Source organism: Mya arenaria, chromosome 7 (assembly GCF_026914265.1).
Source record: "Mya arenaria isolate MELC-2E11 chromosome 7, ASM2691426v1".
Lineage (NCBI taxonomy): Eukaryota > Metazoa > Mollusca > Bivalvia > Myida > Myidae > Mya > Mya arenaria.
In genome coordinates, this window is record NC_069128.1 from 30,189,246 (window position 1) to 30,216,439 (window position 27,194).

General features: G+C 35.1%; 1 protein-coding gene across 1 annotated transcript in view; it reads left to right on the plus strand.

Annotated features, from left to right (window-relative positions):
- Positions 1–545: 545 nt before the first annotated feature.
- The window catches only part of LOC128241063 (uncharacterized), a 35,763-nt gene continuing 9,114 nt past the window's right edge, over positions 546–27,194 (plus strand). Inside the window, exons 1-15 of the mRNA XM_052958046.1 lie at positions 546–616; positions 3,192–3,289; positions 4,170–4,323; positions 5,424–5,526; positions 6,557–6,747; positions 7,478–7,672; positions 8,248–8,403; positions 13,373–13,548; positions 17,445–17,601; positions 19,310–19,465; positions 20,774–20,996; positions 21,280–21,440; positions 24,296–24,441; positions 25,289–25,438; positions 27,078–27,172. Of these exons, the coding sequence (XP_052814006.1) occupies positions 562–616; positions 3,192–3,289; positions 4,170–4,323; positions 5,424–5,526; positions 6,557–6,747; positions 7,478–7,672; positions 8,248–8,403; positions 13,373–13,548; positions 17,445–17,601; positions 19,310–19,465; positions 20,774–20,996; positions 21,280–21,440; positions 24,296–24,441; positions 25,289–25,438; positions 27,078–27,172 (2,216 nt within the window). The 5' untranslated portion in view covers positions 546–561. The remainder of the gene's footprint in view (positions 617–3,191; positions 3,290–4,169; positions 4,324–5,423; positions 5,527–6,556; positions 6,748–7,477; positions 7,673–8,247; positions 8,404–13,372; positions 13,549–17,444; positions 17,602–19,309; positions 19,466–20,773; positions 20,997–21,279; positions 21,441–24,295; positions 24,442–25,288; positions 25,439–27,077; positions 27,173–27,194) is intronic.

Below are 27,194 nucleotides of genomic sequence, written 5' to 3' on the forward strand. Positions count from 1 at the left end.
ATACGGTAAGATTTATTTTAAAGCTTTTTTCTTGGAATGGGCCAATTTCTAAATAAATATTTGCAAACCAATGATTTAAGACTGCTGACATAAGATCAGATCGCAGATTTTCATATTTCCGTTCGAAAAGTATTGTTGGTTAAAAACGTTACTAACAGAGAAATGCATAAAACATCAAGTTTTGAACTTAAATATGAAAAATGTAGAGCGGTCAACAGAGCTCTGTTCATTTAGTGGTCAACATTATATTTTACTAGTTGGTAGTTTTCCAAATATAATGTAGATTACAAAAAAATCTTATAGATTGTTTGTATGTACCTACACTTGCTATATGGTTAAGCGACTGCGTCGCATCAAACCATCTATTTTCGTAATTACAAACTTTCATTGTTTAACCATTTCTGAATCATCTAATGAATGATTTACAAATGCATTATAGTTAATTTTGCTTTGGGTTGTATATATTCGAGCTCGGTGAACGCTATTTACAAGTTGAGTAGAGTTGATAATATCGTTTTTATCATACATTTGTATCTTGCAGTGTTCAACATCAGAAGAGATATGAGCCTGCGGCGCTTACTTGCTGTTCTTCTTTTCTGTGGTTTAGAACAAACGGGTATACTATACATTTTTAATTTTACATCAATATTAGAGCGGCTGTGACAGACTACTTGTACGGGTACAAATACGTTTGGGCTACTGTTTTTGTACTACATAAAGATAGGTATTTATACGCGATCTTTACCGATTGTGTGCTACGCAAACCAGGTATGTGTTTGTGTAGGCAACCGTGTGTGTATAATGTCAACCAGGCATGTACATGTGTCGGCTAAAGATTGAGTAATACGCCATACAGGTATGTGTACGCATGGACTACTGTTTGTGTACTACGTCATCTAGGTATGTCTACGCATGGGTACTGCTTGTGTACTGCGTCATTCAGGTATGTGTACAAATGTGCTACTGTATGTGTACTGCGTCATTCAGGTATGTTTACGCGTGGACTACTATTTGCGTTCTACGTCAACCAGGTATATGAATGTGTGTGCTACTGTATGTGCACGCCGTCATCCAGGTATGTACACGCGTCGGCTACCGTTTGAGTATTATGTCATCTAGGTATGTGTACGCGTGGACTACTGTTTGTGTTCTACGTCAACATGGTATGTGAATGTGTGTGCTACTGTATGTGTACTCCTTCATCCAGGTATGTAAAAGCGTGTGCTACTGTTTGTGTACTACATCAACCAAGTATGTACACGCGTCGACTACCGTTTGAGTACTATGTCATCCAGGTATGTTTACACGTGGACTACTGTTAGTGTTCTTCGTCAACCAGATATGCGAATGTGTGTACTTCTGTATGTTTACTACGTCATCCAGGTAAGTGAACGTGTGGGCTTCTTTTTGTGTACTTTTACTATGTCATCCAGGTAAGTGCACATATGGGCGACTGTTGGTGTACTACGTCATCCACGTATGTGTACATGTATGTGTAGCTACACGTACAGGTTCACGTACACATCGTGTTTCGCAATATCTCTGCTTAGCTTAAGGTGACACTACTTATCAGAAATCAAACTGAACATTAAATTTCGAATATTGTTAATGTTTTTAACACAAATGCCAGCTAAGATGATGGCCTAACCAGTATTTCTATGAAAAACTACAGAAACAAGTACAGATGAAATCGAAAGTTTAAACATAAACCCCGTTTAATGGCACAGGGTCATCGCCAAAGATATAGAACACAAAAACAAACACTCACAAACCGGAAACATGAAACAACAGCAAACAACGCCACAAACAACACACTTCATGTCAATCAAGGATGGTTAGGTACCGCCTTTGAACGGTCAGTTAAATGTAAATATACTGCGGGTTTAAACTAGTTTGTGTGCACAACCTACCCCATATCTCAACAATCCCGAAAAAAGTAAAAACGGGGTAAATCTTATCAGGGTGTGCATTAACTTGAGAAAACTTAATAATAAAACAGAAAATAATAAACTAATAGGTAACGCCCAAGCATTTCTATGCTTAGAGATCCGACTCTGCAGACGAAGGAATACAATTGAGAGTACCTAACGCAAAACTTTTCAATGATGATGATGATTAAGATGCAGTTATTGTTCGAAACTTTAAAAAAATCCACCCAGTCTGCCTTAGCAAATAAAAGGTTTAGAACTGTGTGATCAAAGAGTTCCACAATGAAAAGCATCAATTTACTAAATCTGGTAACAAATAATGAAAGCATTATTGTAAAATAAGAATACAATTTATATTTGTAAAAAAATTCTTCACTAAGTAAAATTTTAAAAAAGTGACGTCACACTCTGAAACATTCAGAGCGGGCCAAACGAATGAAAAAAAACTTTTTTAAAGAAACCAGATATCTGCATTTTTGAAGAAAAAAATCAAAGGACTGAAAGCTTAGTAATGTTAGGACGCCATACTCTTTTTTATAAGGAAATCATCATCAAAAACCAGAAGGCAAGTAATCTTGCCATTATATCCACGGCTTAAATAAGATCCCAGCAAGCAATTCATTGAGACTATCTGCCCAACCAGCTGCTGGAAATGTTTTTAATTTTACGAATTATCTTTATAAAATCACCATTAAAATCGGGATGAGCAATAATGTTAGCAAGCAGCGATTTAAGACTACTATCGTACCTAGATATAGTATTATAATGACCATAAACACATTTTGAGAAAGTTGTTATATAATTTAATTTATAATATCTGTAACCCTGTTTCAGAAGTTTTTCCGTCATAACTTTACTACGAGAGCTAAATTTTTTTGACATATGTGCATATTCCAGCGAATCTTATCAACTGTGCAATAAAAACACCATATGATGGTAAACTAGGAGCATCTCGATCTACACTAAGATATCGAACCGTGAATAGACAATATATTCTTTAACAGTTTCAAAACAGACTTTATTTGGAGCTCATATATTTGATAACCCTTGAAAAGCTACGACAATAATGAAGAAGGGGATCCATTGTCTAGTGGTAAGAATCTTGTAACTAAATACCAAGGATTGTTCATGAAAACCATTGGCTTAGTAAAGCTTATATTCGATCTAAAAAAAAATAATAGTTTACTAGTACCTGTATGAAGTCAATTAACTAGTCACACTGCAAATGAACTAAAGTAATCAAGATTCCAATGGAATTTACAGCCTTTTCAGGGCTTGGTGATGTCGGGCAAGAACGTGTCTGTGAAGATGGCTGGGCTGAGATGACAGATAGAGTCTCCCAGGGGAAAATTTGTATACAGGTAGGGTATATTACTCCAAACATCACAATCTTAAAAAAACATTTTCATTTTTATTAGGGATGCAAACGAATGGCAAAATTGATGTTCGAATATTCGGTAATTCTTGTAAACAAATATTCGAATATTCGATTACCAAAATACATCTTGTTGTCGAAAACTATTATAGTATTTGCTGCTAAAGTCATAACCCTACTTTGTCGTAACCACTACGCGCGGCGTACCCTGAATTTCACCAAATGAGCCTCTGAAATTCCTCATATCAGAAAGACAAAAAGTAATACATTTTTAACAAAGTAAAAAACATAATACTTTCATATATATTCATGTGCCTTCATATTTGTACACAATGTGAACTTCTGGTCAAATGGCGTTTTACGCCAGTGGAGGGTTTTTCCGTAGGACGAGCAGCCTCGATCTGGATCCTACCAGAAGAGTTGGATACTTTTTTTATCCAACTCTTTCAACCAGAAGAAATTTGCTTATATGCAATATTTTCCCCTTTGCTTTGTGTATTTGTGTAAAACATGCCATGGTAAATGCACCTTTTAGGCATTTTGTCGCTACTTTGACAATTCTAAGAGCCCTTTTCTAATTCAAAACAGGTTGAGATGAACACTAAACTAGATAGTGATATGTCTATCATAGCAGGTAAATCTTGGCCAGATACTGAGGCAGTATTATAAGTTACAGGGTTAGTAGGTGACCCAATATGGGATATACGGGGCAAAGGAATCAATGGACCAATGGCATTGCGTCATTTGTGTTGGAGGCGTGATATAGCAAAACAACTATCACTGGAACACATACATGACTTTGGTCAATCCGTGTTGTATATGAATTTGATCTCAGTCATAAACCAATGAATTATATATCTTTGCAGGTCAACACCGCCCCGAAATCTTGGCGTGAGGCCGAAGCCTATTGCTCTGGAAGCATCTCCAATTTGATATCGTTGGACAGGATAAATGACTTTGAGGTGTTCTTACCTAATACCGAGTCAATATCTCGTGTTGGAGATATCGTGTTTGACAACTGTGAGTATGTTTAATCTTGAAAGGCGCACAATAGAGATTGATGCAAATGAAATTTTAATGTTTCTTGTTTAATTCAATTGACTTTAATGAAAACAAATATGAATAAAAAAACATATGATTAAGGTACATATAAAAAATATTAGCCTTTCGAGTAGTTATTTTTATTTAATATCTGCATTGCCACAAATTCCCCAGTTAAAAGCATCATAACATGGCTAATACTAATCTGTACCTAATTTATATTCATATTTGTATTATGGTCATTAAAGTCAAGTGTTAGAGTTTAACACGCTAACGCATTAAAATGAAAATAATTTTGCATCGACCTGTATAGTATTCCTTTAAGAAGATAATATTCTAAATATTTTAAAGTTGAGGGCAGAGGTGGGCACTTAAAATTCGAGCACTGGATATCAGGGCACTGATAAAAAAGACTTGCGAACATCCTAAAGTATAATATTATAAGTTACGGGCTAAGTAGGTGACCCTATATACGGGCAAAGGAAACCATATCGAACATTTTGCCTTATTTTATAAATATTAACTTGTCTTACAGATCGTATTTTAATTACACTTTTATTAACGCACGCGTATTCTGATTCAGCATCACACAAAAATGCATAAAATTTAATTGAATGTGTTTAAACATACAAAAATCGGCCGTATAGTGCCCATGTAAGTGTACTAGCCGTCGAAAAGAAAAAAAAATATGCAAACCGTCAATGAAAAATAGCTAAAATAGGTAAAAGAATGGTACACTTTGACAAAAAACACAGTTTCAAGTCAAGCAATTTTCTACTTTCACTTTGTAAACAAGCAATTGTTCAGCTTATACATTCAATAACTTTTTTTGTTAAGGCCAGAAGAAACATAGGTTAAAGAACTGAGGGAACTTTACACGTGTGGCCTCTGGGTAGGTGTATTTATATTGCGAGAAAAATTATATAACTCACTTACCACGTGAAAATATCCTCCCGAAACACCAAAATCCCTTCCAACACCGCATTTCATTCCGCATCACACATTTCCCTCACTTTAAATTCGGAAAACACAAAACACCCCCTGATATGGCTGGTACATCTAATATGTATGTTATTCAGATAAGCTGACGGAATTTTGGAGCGGAATGTACACGTCCAAAGAGGGCCGTCTGATGTGGGATGACTACGGTCCACAATTCGTTCGCAAGTTTTTTTCCACGAGGTGAGTAAATGGGCTAATGTCATTAATTTTAACTTTTCATCCTCTCACTAGGAACGTGGCCACTCTGACCTCATTGCAGTCAGGTGTGGACGGAAGCAGTATTGTGTTTTACTGTATCTAGGTTGTGTCAAACCAATAACAGGAAACAACAAATAATTCATGCTTAAGCATTCGATCCACAAATATTTGGATGACTGGTCACCCAATATTATTTAATTACTATTAGAAAAGAGTTTGCTCTCCAAAAACAAAACTATGAAAAATATCGAAAATAATGTATGAATTCAGTTTTATAGACCTGCAAAAAATCCAAATAGGTCTGTATACGACCAAGATTCCTTTAAATAAAGGGACAAAATGCAAACAGTTTCGGACATTACAAATCGTTAACATATTTAGCGCCCGGACGGATAGGTTTTCGGCTTCCCGATCGAAAATAATACACATTTTATATGATCACCGATCTTACCATTTATTTCTAATTTCCTATTAATACTCTGTTCCGACAACAGAACACGAAGTGTAAACAACATGTTTTATACTTTGTACTAGTTTCCTGCGCATTAGATATCAGAAAATGATGCTTTATTTGTGATTCCATTGACCAACAAATTTGAAAACAAGTTTCAATTGAACTCATTTTGCGGTGGAACAGCTGAGATTTATAAAAATGGTTCAAATGGACTAGGGAGACTCTGGTGTCTATATTTTTCATAGAGTGCCACTCATTTGGAATTTGTTGTTTCTCTCGGGGGTTCCTTTGTTTGTTGCAGGATAGTTAGATCTAATATTCTTAACTATGTTTTTATTCTAAACATAAACAAAACTTGGTTTGCCTTTATGTATAATGTACCTCTAATCATTAACTTTATGGCCTGGTTATCAGGACGAAACACCCTTTAAAGCATACCAAATTTTCATGGGATCATCAGAGATAAACACTTCACAATAAGGTGAAAGGAAGTATCAGATTACTAGATTGTTTGATGTCTGGCTACCTTAAATGAAGCTTGCACACTTCTCTTATCAGTTGGGATTGGGGACCTAACGAGCCGGACCCTACACAAGGTGCGTGTGGACGGACAGTGCTCGGTACCAGCCAGATAGTTGAAACTCCCGACTTTCAGTTTAACGGCAGGATTGACGTGTCCCTAACAGATTGCACAAGACCGCTTCCGTTTATATGCATGAAAGATCCGGTGGAAATCGTTGTTAAAAAAGGTATTTGATAATTCATTTAATCCTTGATTATTGTTAAATGTCTTAGATTGAGATTTTACAGATATGTGCTTCCAGTCATCTCTAGGTAAAATGATTTATTTTTTTATGTCTGATTTCCTCAACAATGAACAATTGAATGAAATACAGACAGTATAACGATGACAATGTATTTGTAGATAACAGACACGCCTACAAAACAATATACTCACATGATATTCTTTAAACGACCAAATGACAACAAACGATTGTTTTAGAGACCCATTCGCTTTTAACAAATTTCTCTAAATTCATTTGAATGAATGTTAATTTACAATTATCGTTAAAAGACTACATTTGCTTAATAGTGATCACGCGTGAGTGAATAAATAATTATGCGAAAAATTTAAAGTTTACTTCGGGCTAACAATTTCAGCGTCAAGGTAGATTGCATACAAAATTAAAGTGCAAACAGTATGACATTTAAAGTGTTTTAACAGTCATTTTCCTTAATGGTAATGAATAGTAAATGAACAATTTACACTGTTTTTCAATTTCCATTCTTTCTATCCATTGTTATTTCTATCCATTGTTATTATTATAACTATTATTATTATTATTATTATTATTATTATTATTATTATTATTATTATTATTCCTCCGCCACTGAGTGGTAGTAGTAGTAGTAGTAGTAGTAGTAGTAGTAGTAGTAGTACAGTTATTATTATCAGCAGCATTATCATTATCATTACAGCACGCTTCTGTGAAGATAATTGGTATGGAAACCAATATGTCCCAGTGTGTTACCAGATATTCAAAGAGCCACTTCCGTTCCAAGAGGCGCGCGCATCGTGTGAAAGCCAAAACGGGAAATTGGCAATCGCCTTCAACAACTTTGAACGCAGAATGATTATGGCAGTGTTTGCATTTTATGAAAGAACAGATGAATGTAAGTGGTCTGCACGTCGAAATTATTTTAATTTACCGAAAAGGATGAATAAATATCTAAAACCATGTTTCTTATGAAGCATACCGTGTTTAATTTGAAGGAAGATGCAGAAAACACGGTATTTCTACCTAATGTTGACCACTGTAAATCTTTAAGGACCCACCAGTCATTTAATATTTGTGCGTTTTCAGCTATTAAAACACAGTTACAATCTTCTTATCTGTTATTATTATTTTCCTTATTATTTTGTGGAAGGCATACCACTCAAAAATATATTTGTTATACATGTGTATGTATTGATTTTAAATGTCACTTCAATCTTGTTTTCGTCCATCGCTCGCAAAAATGACATTTTAGATCTTCGTATGGAAATTCAAAGTGTGCAGGTTTGTTTCTGCAAACAGTGGTATAAAACGTATTCATGAATTGTAACTCATTTTAAACTTAAAGGTCATGTTATACATTTTGAATGAATTTATTCAAAGGTGTTAAACCTTTCGTTGGCTGAAATTCGTTTGTATGGTTTATATTCTCTACATTTCCATGCCAATATTCTAATGTCACACCTATTTCAGACTTTGCAAGCAAAACAGTTGATCAACTTTGGGTGAACCAGACGAACGTTGAAAGTCCGTGTGCCGCGTATTTCCCGCTGGACAACTCTTTTGCGCCTGTTGGAACGTGTGATAGAAGCCATCTGTACATCTGTACCAAACCAACAAGGTTTTTAGGTATTATAACCTTCAAAGTCCTATGATATGTGTTAATCAACAAAAAATTACATATTAGGTTTGCAATGTGCTGTTTGTGGAGTTTTGTGCTGTTCTTCCATGTTTCTTGTTTGTGATTTTTCGTTTTTAGGTTCTATGTCTTTGGCGTTTACCCAGTGCCATTAAACTGGGTTTATGTTTAAACTTTTTGCTACTGAGCTTGTTTCTGTAGTTTTTCGCATAAATATTGTTATTTGGTTGAGGACTTATGCACGTTGTGTATACTATTAAATCAGTGGTTGAAGCAGCTATGATAAACATTATAATTGCTTGGAATGCGCACAATATATGTTGATGCAAAAACAATTTTTGAATTTGAATTTATGACGTGGGGTTTCGGTTTCATGACTGTTAATGACACCAGGATTGTCTTTCACTATCTTTTTGCACTATTCAACGCCTTCCAAGGTCTCTTCGTCTTCTTGTTCTTTTCTATAGGTAAATTTAGGTATTTTAGTTTTAGGCAAGAGTGATTCAAAAAGTTTCATACACATTTGCTTTAATTAAATGATTGTCAAATATTCAAATATATGATGCCGTTAAAGTTTAAATATGCATTCATATAATCATATCTTGTTTCACTTAAAGGCCTAGTTTAATCCTTCTATAAGTGAGCCCCCCCCCCCCCAAAAAAAAAAAAAAAAAAAAGCATAAAAATCGTGTATAGTACACAACTTCTATGTATTTATCTTTATCTAATTTCATAATTGTCTTATCAAATCTCTGATCGGAGAAACCTGCTGTGCAGCTTTCGAGGTTTTATTAAGGAAATGGACCCTGAATGGCACTGAGCCAATAAACAAATACACAGGTAAATGGCCCCTACTATGACACCAGTGCAGTTAGCAGGAGATGCACAGTAGGGTATTGTCATTCCAAACAGTCGTTAAACTAGGCCTTTAATTGTCTTTATTGATCAAAGCAAATAAAAAGCATATGATTTGTGTACTGATGGAAAAATATAAGCGATATTTTGGCACTTTTTAACTGGGTAAGTTGTGGCCACGTATGTATTCATAATTGAATGCTCATGATTTTATTTTTTCTACAAGTCATATGTGTTCTTTTGTTTTATTAATAAAAAGTCGAATAAATGAAACATAATAATGCCTGAAAATGAAACAAAATTCATCGACCTACATTATGCGTCTTGAATGTGTTTTTTTCTGTGTAAATGAACGGTTGATTTAGTTGATGGATTTAGTAATACTAATTTGAGATATAAAACTAAAGAATTCACTTTTTTCAACAATTCATCGCAAGATATAAATAAGCTCAAAGTTTGAGGCGTAATTGCATTTGATCATAAACTATCATATGAGCCATATCGCGCGTTTTGGGCCTTCACTGAAACTTGTAACATATATAGATACCGATGGTATTTGTGCACCTTGCAAGAATTATAACTCTAGGATACTTAATTGCAAAGTTATCTACCAAAGTAAGCAATTCCTGTCGCTTCCTCTAAAACTTCTTGAAGGAATTGATTGAAACTAGGAAAATTAATGGATAGTGATGTGAAGTTGTTGATCTTGCAATAATTATAATTATGGGTCACTTAATTGCAAAATTATTTCCTCTTCAGTTATTTTTAAAAAGAAATCGTAAGAATTCGAATTCATTGAAACTTGGAACATGTCATTTCAAAGTTGTTTTACCCCCTTCTCCAATATTATCTTTCTTTAACAAAGCTCCTGTGGAAGGGGCAATAACAGTTTTCAAAGGCGGCGCCTTAATGTAAATATCTAATGTTTAATCACACCTGAGAATAAAGATTTTAGCGCGAGCTATTTTGATCGGATGATTGTCCGTCATCCATCTTCGTCCGTCAAACGTCGAAAATCCTATTTACAGTAACAATTTGTTGTTTTGTGACAAGTTATATAACTCCAACTGTAATAGTGTAAGAGTTATTGCCTGGTGTAACTCTTTAAAAAAAATAATATGTATATACGCCCGTTTAAAAAAGGGACGTATTATTGTTTGACCTACGGCGTTCAGGTGGGCGACCGTTTGGGCGTGCGGCGTCCAGTATGTTGTCCGCCCAATAACTTTAGAACCCCTTGTCTAATCATGACAACATTTTGTGTATGTGCATAATAGCTTGGACAAGTTTGATAACCAGACACATCGCTTTAGTCACTCAAGAGCTATGGCCCTTTAATTATATACATAACCTATAGCAGGTATTGCCTGAATAATAGTTTAGAAGCCTTTTTCTCCCACCTCAGATAAGTAGATCCAAAAATTTAACCATGCTCGAAATTCTTATATTGCCTACGGGCAAAGATAAAACGCCCGTATGGAACTCCTTTTTAATGGTCATCACATTGTAATTACCTCCCTTTTTGAAGACTGTTGTCTGTAGCATCATAGAAACATTGTCTTGGTGCAATATTTAGAAAGCTTATTAATTATGCCCCCCCTTCGAAGAAGAGAGTATATTGCTTTGCACATGTCGGTCGGTCGGTCGGTCGGTAGGTCGGTCGGTCCGTTGGTAGACAGAAGCTTGTCCGAGTGATAACTTAACAAATTCTGGACGTATGGTCATCAAACTTGAAATAATGATAGGGCGTGACCAGTAGATGACCCCTATTGATTTAAGGAGCCATCGGGTCAAAGGTCAAGGTCACAGTGACCTTTAATTGTAAAAGAATTTAAAAGCTTGTCCGAGTGATAACTCAACAATGCCTAGACCTATGGTCATCAAAATTGATTTAAAAGTTGGGCCTGACCAGTATATGACCCCTATTGTTTTTGGGGGTCATCGGGCCAATTTCAAGGTCACAGTGACCTTGAATGGTAAAAGATTGTCCGAGTGATAACTCGACAATGCCTGCACACGTGGCCCTCAAACTTGACTTGGGGTTGCGTCTGACCTTATGCCTTTAGGGGTCATCTGGTCAAAGGTCAAGGTCACAGTGACTTTGATAGAGAAAAAGCTTGTCTGTGTGATAACTTGACAATGCTTGCACCCATGGCCTTCAAACTTGACATTTGAAATTTTTGGTGCCTAGCTGATTACTCCTATGGATTCTGAGGTCATAGAGTCAAAGGTCATGGTCATAACACACTCTATCCTCACACTTTGAATGGTCATAATCTTAAAACTGCCTCAACGGCATGCAATGTCAGTGACAAATCAGCTGTCATTTCGGTCCATGCATATTTTATTCAATTGTCCATATAATCCTGACAACATTGCGCTCATAAGGTTTGACAAACATCTCTTGTTATTTCTCGCTTCAAATGTCACCATTAAAAGGTTTTCACACACCTTTCAAGAAATAATGCTTCACTCTCCTCAGAACTATCTAATCCGATTTCGTTATTAACATAATCTGAATGACTTCGCGCATATCCATGACAACCACGAATTATCACATATCCATACGCATTTATTTTCACTACGCACAAAAGAGTTCCAGCAAAAACATTACATTTTTACTTAATGTTGTTTAACTGAGGTGGAAGAAAAAGCGTCTACCATAGCTGCTCGTGTAAGATAAGTTCATCCCAACCCTTGCGCAGGGTGTTTTGCGGAAACTCGGTAAACCTTGTTTCCGCAAAACACCCTACGCTCGGGTCGGAATGAACCTATCTTACACTCTCGGCCATGGAAGATACTTATAATCTCATCATCACGAAACATATATGGGCATAAAATGTCTGACAATTTTGATAATCAGCCATATCGATTTAGTCGCGCAGGCGTTATCACCATATTATTTTAGAAATTACCTAAACTTGGTCTTGTCCGATGAATAATTACATATGCTCAAATGCTGTAGTCACCGCAGAGTTATTGCTCTTTGACTATAGAAAATACTAAAAATAGATCTTGTCCGATCAATTACTTTACAAGCACTTGTCCAATCATCACCAAATATATTCAGTATTATTGGCATAATACCTCGAAAAGGATCGATAGCAAGCAAAATTACTGTAGTCACCTGAGAGTTATTGCCCTTTAATTATAGAAACTACCTAAAATTATGCTCTTGTCCGATCAATAATTTCACAAGCATTTGTCCAATAATCGTCAAATTTAGTCATATTGTCTATGTGCATTGTACCTCGAACAAGTTTGATAAGTAATAAAACCGCAGTAGTCACCCTAGAGCTATTGCCCTGAAGGAAATGTCCGTTTTAGTTTTACTCACGTGATCGATATAGGGCCATCATGACCCTCTTGTTATATTTTTTTAACCTATGAACGCCTTTCAAAGAATACCAACATAATTTGAATTAACCGGGCATCTATAAAACACATTTATGTAGAACGAATACCATAAACAATCATGTTGCCCAGTTTCAATACTACCGTCTCATTGTGAAATATATGACATTGTGCTGTATGTTCAGAACTTTGTTATTGTTAACAATTTCATTAACCAGACCGTTGTGAAATTTAAAAGCTGACATATATTATTAATTGTTCATATATTTGAATAAAACAAGTACATTTAAACAATGGGGTCAAATCTTGTTAAGAATATTGCCTATAAGAATAAGGGTATCCGCGAAAGTTCCAGAGCAAAGAAAACGATTTGAAAATTAACAACGATGACGTTAATAAAGTTGTTAACTTTAATAAAGTCCTGAACACAAGGACAAATAGGTTAATATCGGCCATTCATAATGTGTATGACTTTCAATTTTTGCCAGTGTCGACATAAGAGGTTCGTTACTAAAGGTTTTATTATGCAAATCTTGTAAATGCAAAACTTAGTATCGGAGGCCCGACTCTGAATTATTTGATATATTTTTTACATAATGTGTGCTACAGGTTATCCCGAATTCGACAGCGGAGGCCTGTACCTGAATTGCCCGATTATTTTACATAATGTATGTTACAGGTTATCCCGAATTCGACAGCGGAGGCCCGTACCTGAATTGCTCGATTTTTCTTACATAATGTATGTTACAGGTTATCCCGAATTCGAGATTGGAGGCCCGTACCTGGATCAAAGCGAGCTTCTCGAGTATGAACCCTTTACACTACTCACACTGTACGGACAACTTGACAGAGCCTTATATGAAGGAGAAGTTGGATTTGTTCATACGCCCACTGCAATTCTAAATTCTACATGGAATTATTTTCAGGTATTGCTATGATTCCACTTTTCATGAAATTGTTGAAAATATGGTTGAAAATATGAAAGCAGTCATATATTCGTGTAAGTCATGCGATTATTTCAATAATTATGCTGTATTACAAGGAGGCCCTGTAACAGACGAATTTCGATAGTATCATAGGAGTACTTAAAGGCCTAGTTTAAGAAATGTTTGGCATGTTAATCAATTTCCTGTGTATTCGTGTATTGGCTCAGGGCCATTTTGGGTACATTTCTATGATAAACCTTCTAAGGCTGCACAGCAGGATACTCAGATCGGAGATCTGAAAAGGGATCAAGGCAAGTAGATTAAGATCAATAAATAGAGATTGTGTACTTAACACAGATTGGGGGTTGGGGGTCACTTATAGAAGGCTGGAACTCGGCCTTTAAGATGTCGTAATTTTATGGCCCCGTAATAAACATAGTTCGTGATTAGATTAGAATAACTATGGTGTACAGATATGGTCGTAATTGTATGGCCCTTTATCAGACACGGTCATGATAATGATTAGTACGGTGTACTGGAAGTCTCGTCATTGTTTGACCCTGTGTCATGCATGTCTCGTCATTATGATAAGTATGGTGAGCGGAAGAGGTCCTGACTTTATGGCCTTTAATAGACTCGTAAGATGATAATGATAAGAGTGGTGTACTGAAGAGGTCATAATCGCTTGGCCCTGTGTCATTCATATATATATATTATAATAAGTATGGTATACTGAAGAGGTCGTTATTTTATGGCTATGTAGGATAAGTAATTCTTTATTGTAATCAGTATGATGTACTGAAGAGGTCGTAATTACGTGGCCTTATAACATACATATGTCTTGATTATGATAAATATGGTGTACCGAAGAGGTCGTAATTACGTGGCCTTGTAATATAAATATATCTTGACTATGATAAATATGGTGTACCGAAGAGGTCGTAATTACGTGGCCTTGTAATATAAATATATCTTGATTATGATAAATATGGTGTACCGAAGAGGTCGTAATTACGTGGCCTTGTTATATAAATATATCTTGACTATGATAAATATGGTGTACCGAAGAGGTCGTAATTACGTGGCCTTGTAATAAAAATATATCTTGATTATGATAAATATAGTGTACCGAAGAGGTCGTAATTACGTGGCCTTGTAATATAAATATTTCTAGCACATCGGATAGGCATTTCCGGTGAATTCAGCCGTGCTGGAAAACTCCATCTGGCATCCCCCATGCCAGATGAGTCACGCGCTGTGACGTAATACTTTTCATTTCTTTAATTTTACATTTAATGTAATCATTATTATGAGATTTCAATAGATGAGTTCCATAACTATTAACTTTACAAAAACACACCTTCAAAACAAAACAAAATAACCCTTAAAAGACGTGATACTGAAGGAACTTCTTGACGTATGCAGTGAATAAATATTAATGCGCGTCATGACGTCAGCTCACATCATCGCACGTGCTTTTTGGTGAAATTTACAAAACTGCGCTTTTCTATGCATTTTTCACAAAAAGGTGTAATTCAAGGTATGCTAGAAAAATATCTATCATGTGTGTCCGTTTCGGATCGAAAAATCCGACCCTCGGACACGCTGCTTAGCCGGTAACTCGGCAAGCCTCGTTACCTGGCAACGCAGGTGCCCTCGGGACGGATTTTTCGATCCGGAACGAAAACACATGACAGATATTATAAATCTTTACTATGATAAGTAGGGGTTTCTATAGAAGTCGTTATTACTTGGCCCTCTAACTTTCATACAATATATATTATATATTGAATATGTTAAGTATGTTGCACTGAAGATGTCGTAGTTGCTTGACCGTGTAATATATATGTATCGTGATAATGAAAAATATGATGTACTGAAGAGGTTGTAATTGATTGGCCATGTAACTTTAGTATATCGTGATTATGATAAGTATGGTGTACTGGAGAGTTCGTAGTTGCCTGGCCTTATAACATACATATTTCTTAATTATTATAAATATGGTGTACTGAAGAGTTCGTAGTTCCTTGGCCTTATAACATACAAATGTCTTGAGTATAATAAGTATGGTGTACTGAAGAGGTCGTAGTTCCTTGGCCTTATAACATACATATGTCTTGATTATGAAAAATATGGTGTACTGAAGAGGTCGTAGTTGCTTGGCCTTATAACATACAAATGTCTTGATTATGATAAATATGGTGTACTGAAGAGGTCGTAGTTGCTTGGCCTTATAACATACAAATGTCTTGATTATGATAAATATGGTGTACTGAAGAGGTCGTAGTTGCTTGGCCTTATAACATACAAATGTCTTGATTATGATAAATATGGTGTACTGAAGGCGTCGTAGTTGCTTGGCCTTATAACATACAAATGTCTTGATTATGATAAATATGGTGTACTGAAGAGGTCGTAGTTGCTTGGCCTGATAACATACATATGTCTTGAGTATAATAAGTATGGTGTACTGAAGAGGTCGTAGTTGCTTGGCCTTATAACATACAAATGTCTTGAGTATAATAAGTATGGTGTACTGAAGAGGTCGTAGTTCCTTGGCCTTATAACATACATATTTCTTGATTATTATAAATATGGTGTACTGAAGATTTCGTAGTTCCTTGACCTTATAACATACATATGTCTTGATTATGAAAAATATGGTGTACTGAAGGGGTCGTAGTTGCTTGGCCTTATAACATACATATGTCTTGATTATGAAAAATATGGTGTACTGAAGAGGTCGTAGTTCCTTGGCCTTATAACATACATATGTCTTGAGTATAATAAGTATGGTGTACTGAAGAGGTCGTAGTTGCTTGGCTATTTAGCGATATGTTACACTATGAAACATGTTTATACATAGTTGAGCAAGTGTAAGGTTATCTATGTACACACTTGTGTACACCCCTAATGAACTCCTTGTTCCGATGACCATCCAAGGCGGTAGCCCCAATATTTATTAATAAGAATATTTTATTTTATGTGTGATTTTATTGTGAAGTTTTTGTTGTTGTTGTTGTTTATGTGTGTTGACCTTTTATTTTCCCCGTACATTTATGGTATGCGCGTGGTTCGGGGCACACCACAGGAACATACCTCACAAAACATTTTCATAAATAAAGGGAATGTTCTACATACTAGTGTTTAAAATGTTCAATTACATCAATATGATTTCATCTAAAACAAAACATCATCTATAAGTTAAATTATTATATAACGTCATTATCTTATTATCTATATTGCAGATCTTAAAACAAGAATGACATAACTAACAAGGTGAACACACATATAATCATATAATATTTATAAACAAAGAAAAGAAGTGAAAAAAGTTAAGTTTTTATCATTGTGAAGTTGTTTATTCCTCACTTTGTGCGTGTGTTATGGTACTTTGTTGATACAGGGCTGGTCATTGTACTCGCTTGTTTATTTCCTAACTAATTTTCTTAACAATTTAGTCACTCATCGTATTCATCGTTTCATCTATGAAGATGGGGTATAATATGTGTAATTTTAACAGTTATTTAGTAACATATCGCCCGCACCATTCCATTTAGGATGGCGGCCTGGTTTACTATTGCATTTTGTTCTGCGTTAAATCAAAGTTATCTTAGGAACAGTACCCTGCGCAATATATGGTAAAAACATCTGAGAGGAATTCAACGGTATACAGTGTGAACGTAACGTTTCCACTCCCGTCGTCATATCAACGTTTACCAGAAAGAAAACGACGTGAGGGGGGGGGGGGTCGAAATCATTCCGTTCGTCGAAAACGATGTATCCTACAAGAGCGCGTCCAAACCAAAAAGGTACACACCGTTAACGCATTTACTGATGGTAAAACTTCGTGACAAAACATATATATATATATATAATGCTGTTTTGATTTGCAGGATTATTATCCAGGTTCTGACTTCACCAATATCAACGTTGCACAATCTGATCCAAAACTTGCACCGTACTTCATAAACGTACTATTACCGGACGATTTTAGAGGAAATCCGGCACGAAAACGTCGTGGCGTCATGCGAGAACGACGTCAAAGCGAAAGTAACTATCCCAACCCACCACTGTATATCCTACCTATAACTCCTTTGCTTAACATAGTATTTACCTGTGTTGTTCTAACTTCTGACCTGCCTATCTATCTAACATCTAAAATTCGTCTGTACTACTGCTAACTGAGTTGGTCTTAAGATAAACTTTCCGCAAACAGTCTACAGGGGTGGTATTCAATATGTAACTTAAGTCAATCTTATGGTCATACATGATTGACTTCATTCACTCTATTGGTCAGTTATAAATAACAAGCAACCTGATTAGCTACATCGTTCTTAGATCCAGTTAAGACCAGTATAGAATACCAGCCCTGTTTTCCACATTTTTCAGTCTGTCGCTCTTGCGTTTATCTAACATGTTGTCGTATCTAACATTTTGATTATTTAGGAGCTGCATATAACAACCCTTTCCAGCTAACGATACTAATTATATTAGACTGAATTGAGCCCAGTCATGCACTCTTATTTCCAAATAAGATGTACCACAAATAATACAATTGTTTTAATTTACGGAAACGATAAATAAATATCGAAAACAATGCCTCTTATGAAAAATAACGTATTGAGTTTAAAAGAAAGATAAAAAACAACAACAATATCCTATCTTATGAGACGATCTTTGATCACTGTAAATATGTTAAGGACCCTTCATCCATTTAATATTTGTGCGTTTTAAGTTATGAAATACACGGTTTCTACCTTGTTATCAGAAATTAATATTTTCCATAAATGCATTATTAAGTGAGTTGTTAAAAGTGTATCCCTCGAAATTTATTTATGTTTGTTATGTTGATTATGAATACAAGTATTACATTAAACATTCTATATGACCATAGTTTTCCCATTAAACAACAACTTTTCGATAATATATAAAATCAATTATTTGAACGTTATATTCTCATTTACCTCTTTGTTAGTCCAGTCTTTATTAGATAATCCATATAACAATTATTTTGCCTTTAAACAACTCCTTTTTGATAACATATAAAATAAATAATTTGTAGGTCATATTCCAAGCGAACCGACGAAACCACCTCGGGGCATTTTTGTTGGCAATAAACTTGTTTTGGTTTTATATTAGTTTCTCAATCTGTGTATTTGGTGAAACAATTTCAAATACAATTAAAACTAGTTTGATCGTTTGTGTAACGAAAAACGAAACTGTTTTTTTTTTAACTATTGAAACCCTCTCCGGAGGCAGTTTCGTCCGTTAGTTCTATCCGAAAACACTTTCATTTTGAATTAAAAACAAACTGTTAGTTATAGTAATAGTTATAGTTATATAGTTATGCGGTATCATTGTATTGAAGATATACAGAAATAATTGCTACATGCAAAGGCTTTACCATGTCGTTGGAGCTGTACACAAAACATTCGTTTGATACTTCAAGCAAAACTTTCCAAACCGCCGAGAATGACACTGGCTTTGTATCAACAAAACGCCCTAAGCATTACCTGTTGCTAAACTAACACATAGATAATTTATATGAAATTAACTTTTTACTTATGTTACTAACATATCTTCTTATTAGTATTGTAATGACGTATATATTCATTTAAAATGTTTTATTTGTTTTTGATAAGAACATGTTTTATAAATAGCGTTTTGAAAAAAAAAATGAAAGTATATAATTGAATGTTAAGACACATATTGCTATTTCATATACATTAAATTTTAACATATTTGTTCTTAAATTTAGCCACTGAAATTCCGCCTTTCTTCACGGAACAACCCCCTATATACGTCGATTACGGCTACATCATGCGTACGTCCGGTTACTACACGTTTGGTGTGTACAATATCAACCCTCCTCAGTCTTATGAACCAACGACACCCGTGCTCGTCCGGTACTCGGGTAAGTTTTAATAGAAACACCTCGGCATTCATCCAATAGTCTATTCTGAAGCTTGCCGGAGATGGTCGATTTGTTACGATGTTTATCCCGAACCTTGCCGGAGATGGCCGAGGCGTTACGATTTATTCATCATTTAATGACATAGACAATGCCCGTTGACGTTTAGAAAAGTCCAAAAATATTGTACACAAATAGCTACTTGGTTGAGCTAAATATTATACAGCATATTCAAGATGTCAAAGTAATGTAAAAATCTTATGTGTATAAATAAAGGATTTATCCTTCAATGTGATTTATTTTTCAATTAAAGCATTAAAGCTACTTCGCAGCACTCTCATCGATTGACCGTTTAGACAAAAGAATAAAAAATGCTTTAGAATCAATCATTTTTTGCGAAAATATCTTGACACCAGTGACAAAAGACTGCTGGTCAGATCGGAGGTTTTCATATTCACTATTGTAAATGCCAACACTTATTTTTTATTAAGCATTATTAACGCTTTTATCTCGATTAAACATTAATATTCGAACTGAAATTTGAAAATCTGCGATCTGATCTTTTGTCTGTAGTCTCTTATGACTGACTGTTAAATATTTACGCAAATAATGGCTTATCCCAAGACAAAAAAAGAACGTGTCAAAACGGAAAAACTGTGAGAGTGCATCCTTTGGTCGAAATGATGTGTTAAAGTTCAATTAAAGCTACATAGGAAACATGCCCAAATCCTGCATCCGTCATAATACAAAATAAAGATCTTCATTGCCTTTATTGTTTAGTTTAAACCACTAGCGGGTTCAGGTGTGTATGTTTACTTTTTATGTCAATATTGAAGAAAAAAGGTATAAAATACGCTCAAAATATATTATTTCGGACTTGAATAGTTAAAATTTCATTGGGGAGAACTATAGACAAAATTATACCATATACATGCATCTTAATTCCGATGTCTTTCTTGACAAACAAGGCATTTTTTAGAATAAACTACTGGTTGACGTAAAGTAAATTTAACTATCCCTAGACCGCGACAATGAAAATGTACTGTTTTCCCAAATTCTACATACCGTACAGTGTTTACGCATCAAAAATACATTTCAGAGTGCTTTTGAAAATTCGTTGTAACAATGTATTAAAACATACGGGCGCCAATTGATGTTTCTGTTACTTAATGACAAAATGTTTGAACTGACAATAATATATATAGACTTTATTTTCCTATCGTCTCAGGACCTGTTTCTGACTCAAACTAAATCGTACACATAATTATATCCTGAAAAATATATACTAACACACTATTATTTCCATTTCAGAAGCGGACTTGTACATATATGTTGCCTTCATTGACTTCGTGCCGTCAGGCTTTGAGGAGATGTCGATATCCATGTCCAGTATACACGAGTTTAATCTCCTTAAAGATGAGAACAACCTTGGTAATATAAACGAGTTCACGTCAGGGATGCTTAATTCGTTTAACTTGCCTCCTGCACTGCGGACAGTAGCAAACGATTATAGAGGAAAGATTGAAAATATCAGGTAAAATTAGTCGACTGATGTTTCTTTATTTGTGGCATGTCTCGTTTTCTAGTTGGCTTTGTAAAGAGACATACTTAGACGTAAGAAACGTTCCTTTCATCTAACCCGACCGACCCTTTTTTTCCCTCCGACCCTTTTTTGCCGCAGTGTGGATTTTTTGTCGTAATTTCCAAAAATAGTAATGCATTTTTAATGAACATGTAAGTGGAAACGAAAAACTTTCTATTGGCCTTAACAAAGCAAGAAGTGTTCATATCTACAGCATTAGAAGTGTATGTTTCAGCTCAAGCACACTGAAGATGCGTATATTTGTGGCTCCAAGTGTGTCCAGGGATACATCAACCGATCTTGAACAAACCGTATTGCAAATTGTCAAGGAACATTTAAGAACTGAGGCTGACAGCTTCGTATTTGATCCTGATTCTTTAGTAGTTCGGAGTACAGGTAAAGTTAATTATTATTACGACAAGTAGATAATGAGGGACCATGCCTTCATATTGAAAACAGTTTATTAAAACAGTTTAATACACAATCCGTGTATGTTGCAGAAGACAAACATATTACACTTACCTGTTATATTATTGTACATATAAATAGGAACAATATAGGTTAATAAAGGCATTACGTTATTTAAGAAGAAATCAATAAATTTGCTATATAAGCATAGTAAAATCATGTTTGATTACCTCTCTTTAATACATCCATCATTAAAGGTTTTTTTATTATTTTATATTTATTATTTTTATTTATTTTAATGCGTTAATATGCTTAAGTCAGTTGACTTTCACCATCAAAACAAAAATAAGCACCTGTTAAGTGTACAGATAACAAAAAAAAACTAGCCTTTACAAATATACATTCCCAAGTTCAAAAATAGCTTAAATATCACTCTTGATATTTTATCTGTGTATAAATAATTTTTTTTTTTTTTTTTTTGTCGTAATGAAACAATTGAATATATGAATATACAATCAGTGTATGTTGCAGGCGACAATTTGAAAATTGAATAAATTTACATGATTTTTAAAGATCATAATTATACCTGTCTGTTATAAACTATCATCAGTTGAATATTGATCACCACTAAAGTATGTAGGTGTGTTTATTGGGTTTTATTAGTATTTTAATAATTATGTAGCTACCTATTTGACCAGTAGGTTTTTTCTCACTAAAACATCATTCGAGCAAAAACAGAACAGAACAGAACATTTATTAGAATATGGATGACATGCTTATTGTCATAATAAAACATTTACAAACAAAAACATATATAAGTATGTTTTGTGAATATGCACATGTGTTCACAATATGTAGATTGATGAATACTTTGGAGAAATAGTTTTAATTCATCGCTTTTTGATAGATTTGGGATGTTTGATGTCTTGCAGTTGCTTGTCTGTTGTTTGGTGATTGGTTGGCCTTGTCCCATGTGCCTGTACATAGGTTAATCTTGGTTAAGTTGAAGTTTACATTGCATGCCCCTGTAGTTTCCATTGTATTTTGTTCCTGGGATGGTGTTCAATATTCAACTTCAGTTAATCATGTGGTCATACATCACTGACTAAATTCACTCTATTGGTCAGTTATAAACAACAAGTAATCCGATTTGCTACATCGTTCTTAGATCCAATTAAGTTAAATATTGAATACCAGCCCTGTCTCTTTTCCTTACTTGCCACTTTCCTAATTTAAGTATCTGAATTTTTATAACAATTAAAATTTACTTACTTCTGTAAACATTATCTTAATTGACCTTATCAAGAAAAAAATATACTTTTATGTTTGTCGTTTGTTTGGAAATGACTTAAGATGCGTTTTGAATACCGCCTTAAACCTCTACGTGAAGGAGATAGAAAAGTTTAAGAACTATATTTGTTTATACTCATAATGATTTTTGATCGGATTTTCAGTCGCTTGTCCACTTGCCGTTTCAAAACAAGATGGAAAGATAGTGACGTTTCCATCAACACGGATTGGGAGCCAGGCTTTTAGCTGGGAACGTTGCTACCCGGGTAACTTAACGCCGTATTATTTATTTTAATCATATGTTTTAGCTTTTTGATGTTTTGATGGATTTAATAGTGAGGATATTCAATCCACCCAAATTCAATATTACCTGCTAAACGAATTTAATTTCAGAAATGTAAAACTTTGCTAGTAAAGGGTGTGTGTATATCACGTGACAATAAAACACTAATTGAAAGCACGAGATTGCTTTGAAACGTATATCGAATGTATTTGGGTGTGCAACTTATATGATTGAACGACCACAATAGACACGATTAAGAATTACCAACGTAGCGCGGTGCCTTCTAAAGCAATTTCAATCCTGAAAGGCGTTACAAACGCTTAAAAGCTGCACTCACTAGTTTTTTGTGTTGTTTTTTTTGTCTTATTTTTGGCATCAGTGCCTCAAATTCAGTCATATTTAATAACTGACAATATAACAGACCTCAATTGTTTGGTAAACTGGTGAATTTTTTTTTGCTTTTTGCCATAAAACATCAATTTTCAAACGTAAATATAGAAATTGCCATCTGCTCTTTTGTCATTAGTCTTGTAGTCACTGATTTCAACATTCAACTTCAAGTATTGATACTTGAACACAAGCACTCTTTTCTGTATTAACATCCGTGCCAACACTGGTCTATGGTGGCAGATAACTGGTCTTGAGCAAACACTGGTCCACTGTAGTATTGAGACAGCAGTGGTCTACGGGGCCTGATAACTTTGGTATTGAGCCTACACTTGTCTTAAGGGAGGATAACTGTGGTCTTTAGCTAACACTGGTCTACGGTGGGCAGATAACGGGTCTTGAGACAACAGTGGTCTACGGGGACAGATAACTAACTGTGATATTGATCCTACACTGGTCTTGGAGGGTCAAATAACTGTGGTCTTGAGACAACAGTGGACTACGGGGGCAGATAACTGTGGTATTGAGCCTACACTGGTCTTAGGGGGGGGGGGCAGATACCTGTGGTCTTTAGCCAACACTGGTCTACAGGGGGCAGATAACTGTGGTCTTTAGCCAACACTTCTCTACGCTGGGCATATAACTGGGTTCTTGTGCCAACACTGGTCTACAGGGGGCAGATAACTGGTCTTGAGCCTACACCGTCTATCGAGGCTGAAGACAAATACTATGTGAGTTAGGTATAAGAACGTTCACATCATACATTTTTAGAAACGATATCAAATTTCCTTCTTCATACCTAAATTTAAAAGTAGAACTTTATTTTAGTCTCCTTGGTTCTTATAGCTGGTCACTGTGCTTTTCTAAATTCTTTTTCTTTCAGAAAACAAAGCCTTGGCGACGGCCGATTGTGGAGGAAATTATGACGATGGAGCGAGGTGGAGAAATATAAGACTGGTCGATGGTTGCGAAGTTGTTCCTGCTTATAACCAGTCCACTAGCACTGTAGAGCTTAAAAATCTGTCTGAGGTATGAAATGTCAAACACTGCAACTGTTTTATACATTCGTGTAACCAGTCCTGTAGCATAGAATACCTCACATAACACCTTAGGTGTTAATTGCACTTTTGCGACGTTATTTGTGCATATGCCCGGTCGCTAGCAGTGTATGGGTTTAAAATATGTTTCAGGATTACAGTGCACTACATCGACGTTATTTTTTTTCATGTGTTTAAATGTTTATCTAGCTCAAATACCTTGAAATCTCTGAGATATAAATTTCTCTACAGTGACGTTATTTTTGTACACGTGTTTTACCAGTCCGTTAGCCCCAATATCTTAAAATATATCTGAGGCATAAAGTGCTCTACAGTGACGTTATGTTTGTACGTGTGTGTTTAACCAGTTCACTAGCATTGAATATCTAAAAACCACTCCTAGGTTCATAGTGCCCTACAATGAGGTTATTCAACTAGTTAACAACACCTGATAACCATTACAATCTTTCATCATTCCTTACTGGCTGAAATGATGATCGCGCCTTTTTCGTCTACAGTGTACATTTTAGTGTATAATTGGCTTAACGGTTTATTGAGTCTTAATTGTTTAATAATCTGATTATTCGAATGCATTGAAACATGACGTTTACTTCAAAATACTTCATGCATTGAGACATGACGTTTACTTCAAAATACTATCTTTATTAAGATAATGACATTTACTTCAATCTTCTACAAATTGTATACATTGAGCGATAAAATTTATTTTAAAATCCGTTAAATTGTTTGCATAAAGTACCATCTACTAAAACCTCCTTATTGTATACATTGAGACGATGATATTTACTTAAAGAAACTATAAATTGAATGCTTTTCAGACAACATTTGATGAACAAAATTTCAAGGAAATTTTGGATAACACCGTGAATTTGACAGACCCAGCGCTTAACTTAACGGAAGCAGATATCATATACGCAGCTGATATTCTCTACCATTACCTGGACTTTGACATTGGTAATACTGAGGAGGTAAGACTTTGTTTTGGTAACTTTTTATTCCAAGTTTTTGAGAGTTTCCCTAATTGGAGCTATTTTAAAATCGCTGTCGATTTAAACATATTGCATTCATCAGCGTTTATGTACTTAAAGACATACATACACATAAACATAAAGACAAACAGAAACACATGTACAATAGAATCGCTGTTGATGTTAGATAGTTCGTAAAACCATTGCAATATATCAGAGTTGGAATTACTTTGTGATGTTTATATTTAAACTTATTCATTTTATATTGCTATTATTATTCATAATCTAAATTGCTTTAATTTATACATTAAAATTTATCCAATTGAACTCATTTTCAACATCAGCTCAAGGTCTGGTCATATTACCCGAAACACAGATCCGCTGTACAAGAATAGATAGTCATTATTGAAGCATCCTGGCAAATAATAGTGTTATATGAAATATAATTGGTTATCCTTTTTTCAATATATTTAAGATACTACTGAAATGGTCAAATTTTCTGAAACGAACGGGGTATTTGCTAATGTTCGTTTCCTTGGCGTCTCTGAAATGCATCCTCGGCACCCATGCGTATCATAGCCTATATGATACCCTGGGCAAATCAGCTGTAAAAATTCTCGTACTCATGAATATTGAATCAGGTGAAATCAAGCTGCTTGACTGGTCGCATGAGACATAACTCATGCGGTGCGGAAATGGCCGAGAAGTTACGGATGTAATATCGGTTCGAAATAATCCAATAAGATCACGGCTTACAAATCGTTTTAGGCAAGATATTGTTTAATATGCCGGTGGCTCTTCACAAAGGAGATTCTTTCTTTTTTGTTACCGGCTATTTCATTGGTCGGAAAATGCTCATGAATATTCAAGATTTACGAAGTTTCCCTAGCCAATTTTCCTAGGGTATCATATAGGTTATGATACACTGGGGTGCCGAGGATGCTGAAATGCGTCAATCGTACTTCCTCTATCATTTCCATCGCTTTAAACCTCGGATGTATATGGACGGTTTCCAATATCAGAAATCTTGAAACTCAACTACGCTAGTAGATCGCGTAGTAATTTCAATTTAGCATTTAAAGTTAATAACTTGTATCTTGGGAATTTTAATTATTTATGCAATAAAATACTTCACTAGCAATCACTTTAAACTAAGATATGCAAAACACACATTTGAACACTACAATTAATTAATACCATAATTTAAAATTTTACGAACTATTTCTACTGTTGTACCGGCAAACATCCAAGGTTGTTTTCGATGGAAAATGACCGACGTGTTCCGATTGTGAATGCATGTGAATATGATTATTTACGGGGAACCCGTTAAGATTTCGTTTTTTTTCTTTCTAAAATAGCCAGACCGAAAAATATAATATTTACACTTAACATTATGTGTGACCATAATAGGGCTCTGCCGAACTTCGCTCGGTTTAGAGCCCGTATTAACAGCCAGAGCGGGGGTCTTTCTCAGCGTTTGCGGACAGTCCCTGGCAACATGAACACCAAGTTTCATTTGAATATGTTGAACGATCTACAAGGTATTTAAAAAACTAGACGCAAATGAAAGTCATTCATATAAACAAAATGAATAATTGCCCTATTTGTTATTGGACTAATACTGGTTTGAATATGACAGGTGATGGACTATGTTTTTAGTATTACTAACAACATACTTCGGACCAGCCCTGAATCAATAGACCGCGCCCAGAAAATTACAAACGCTGCAAACAGGTACGAGGTGAATGTATTTTAT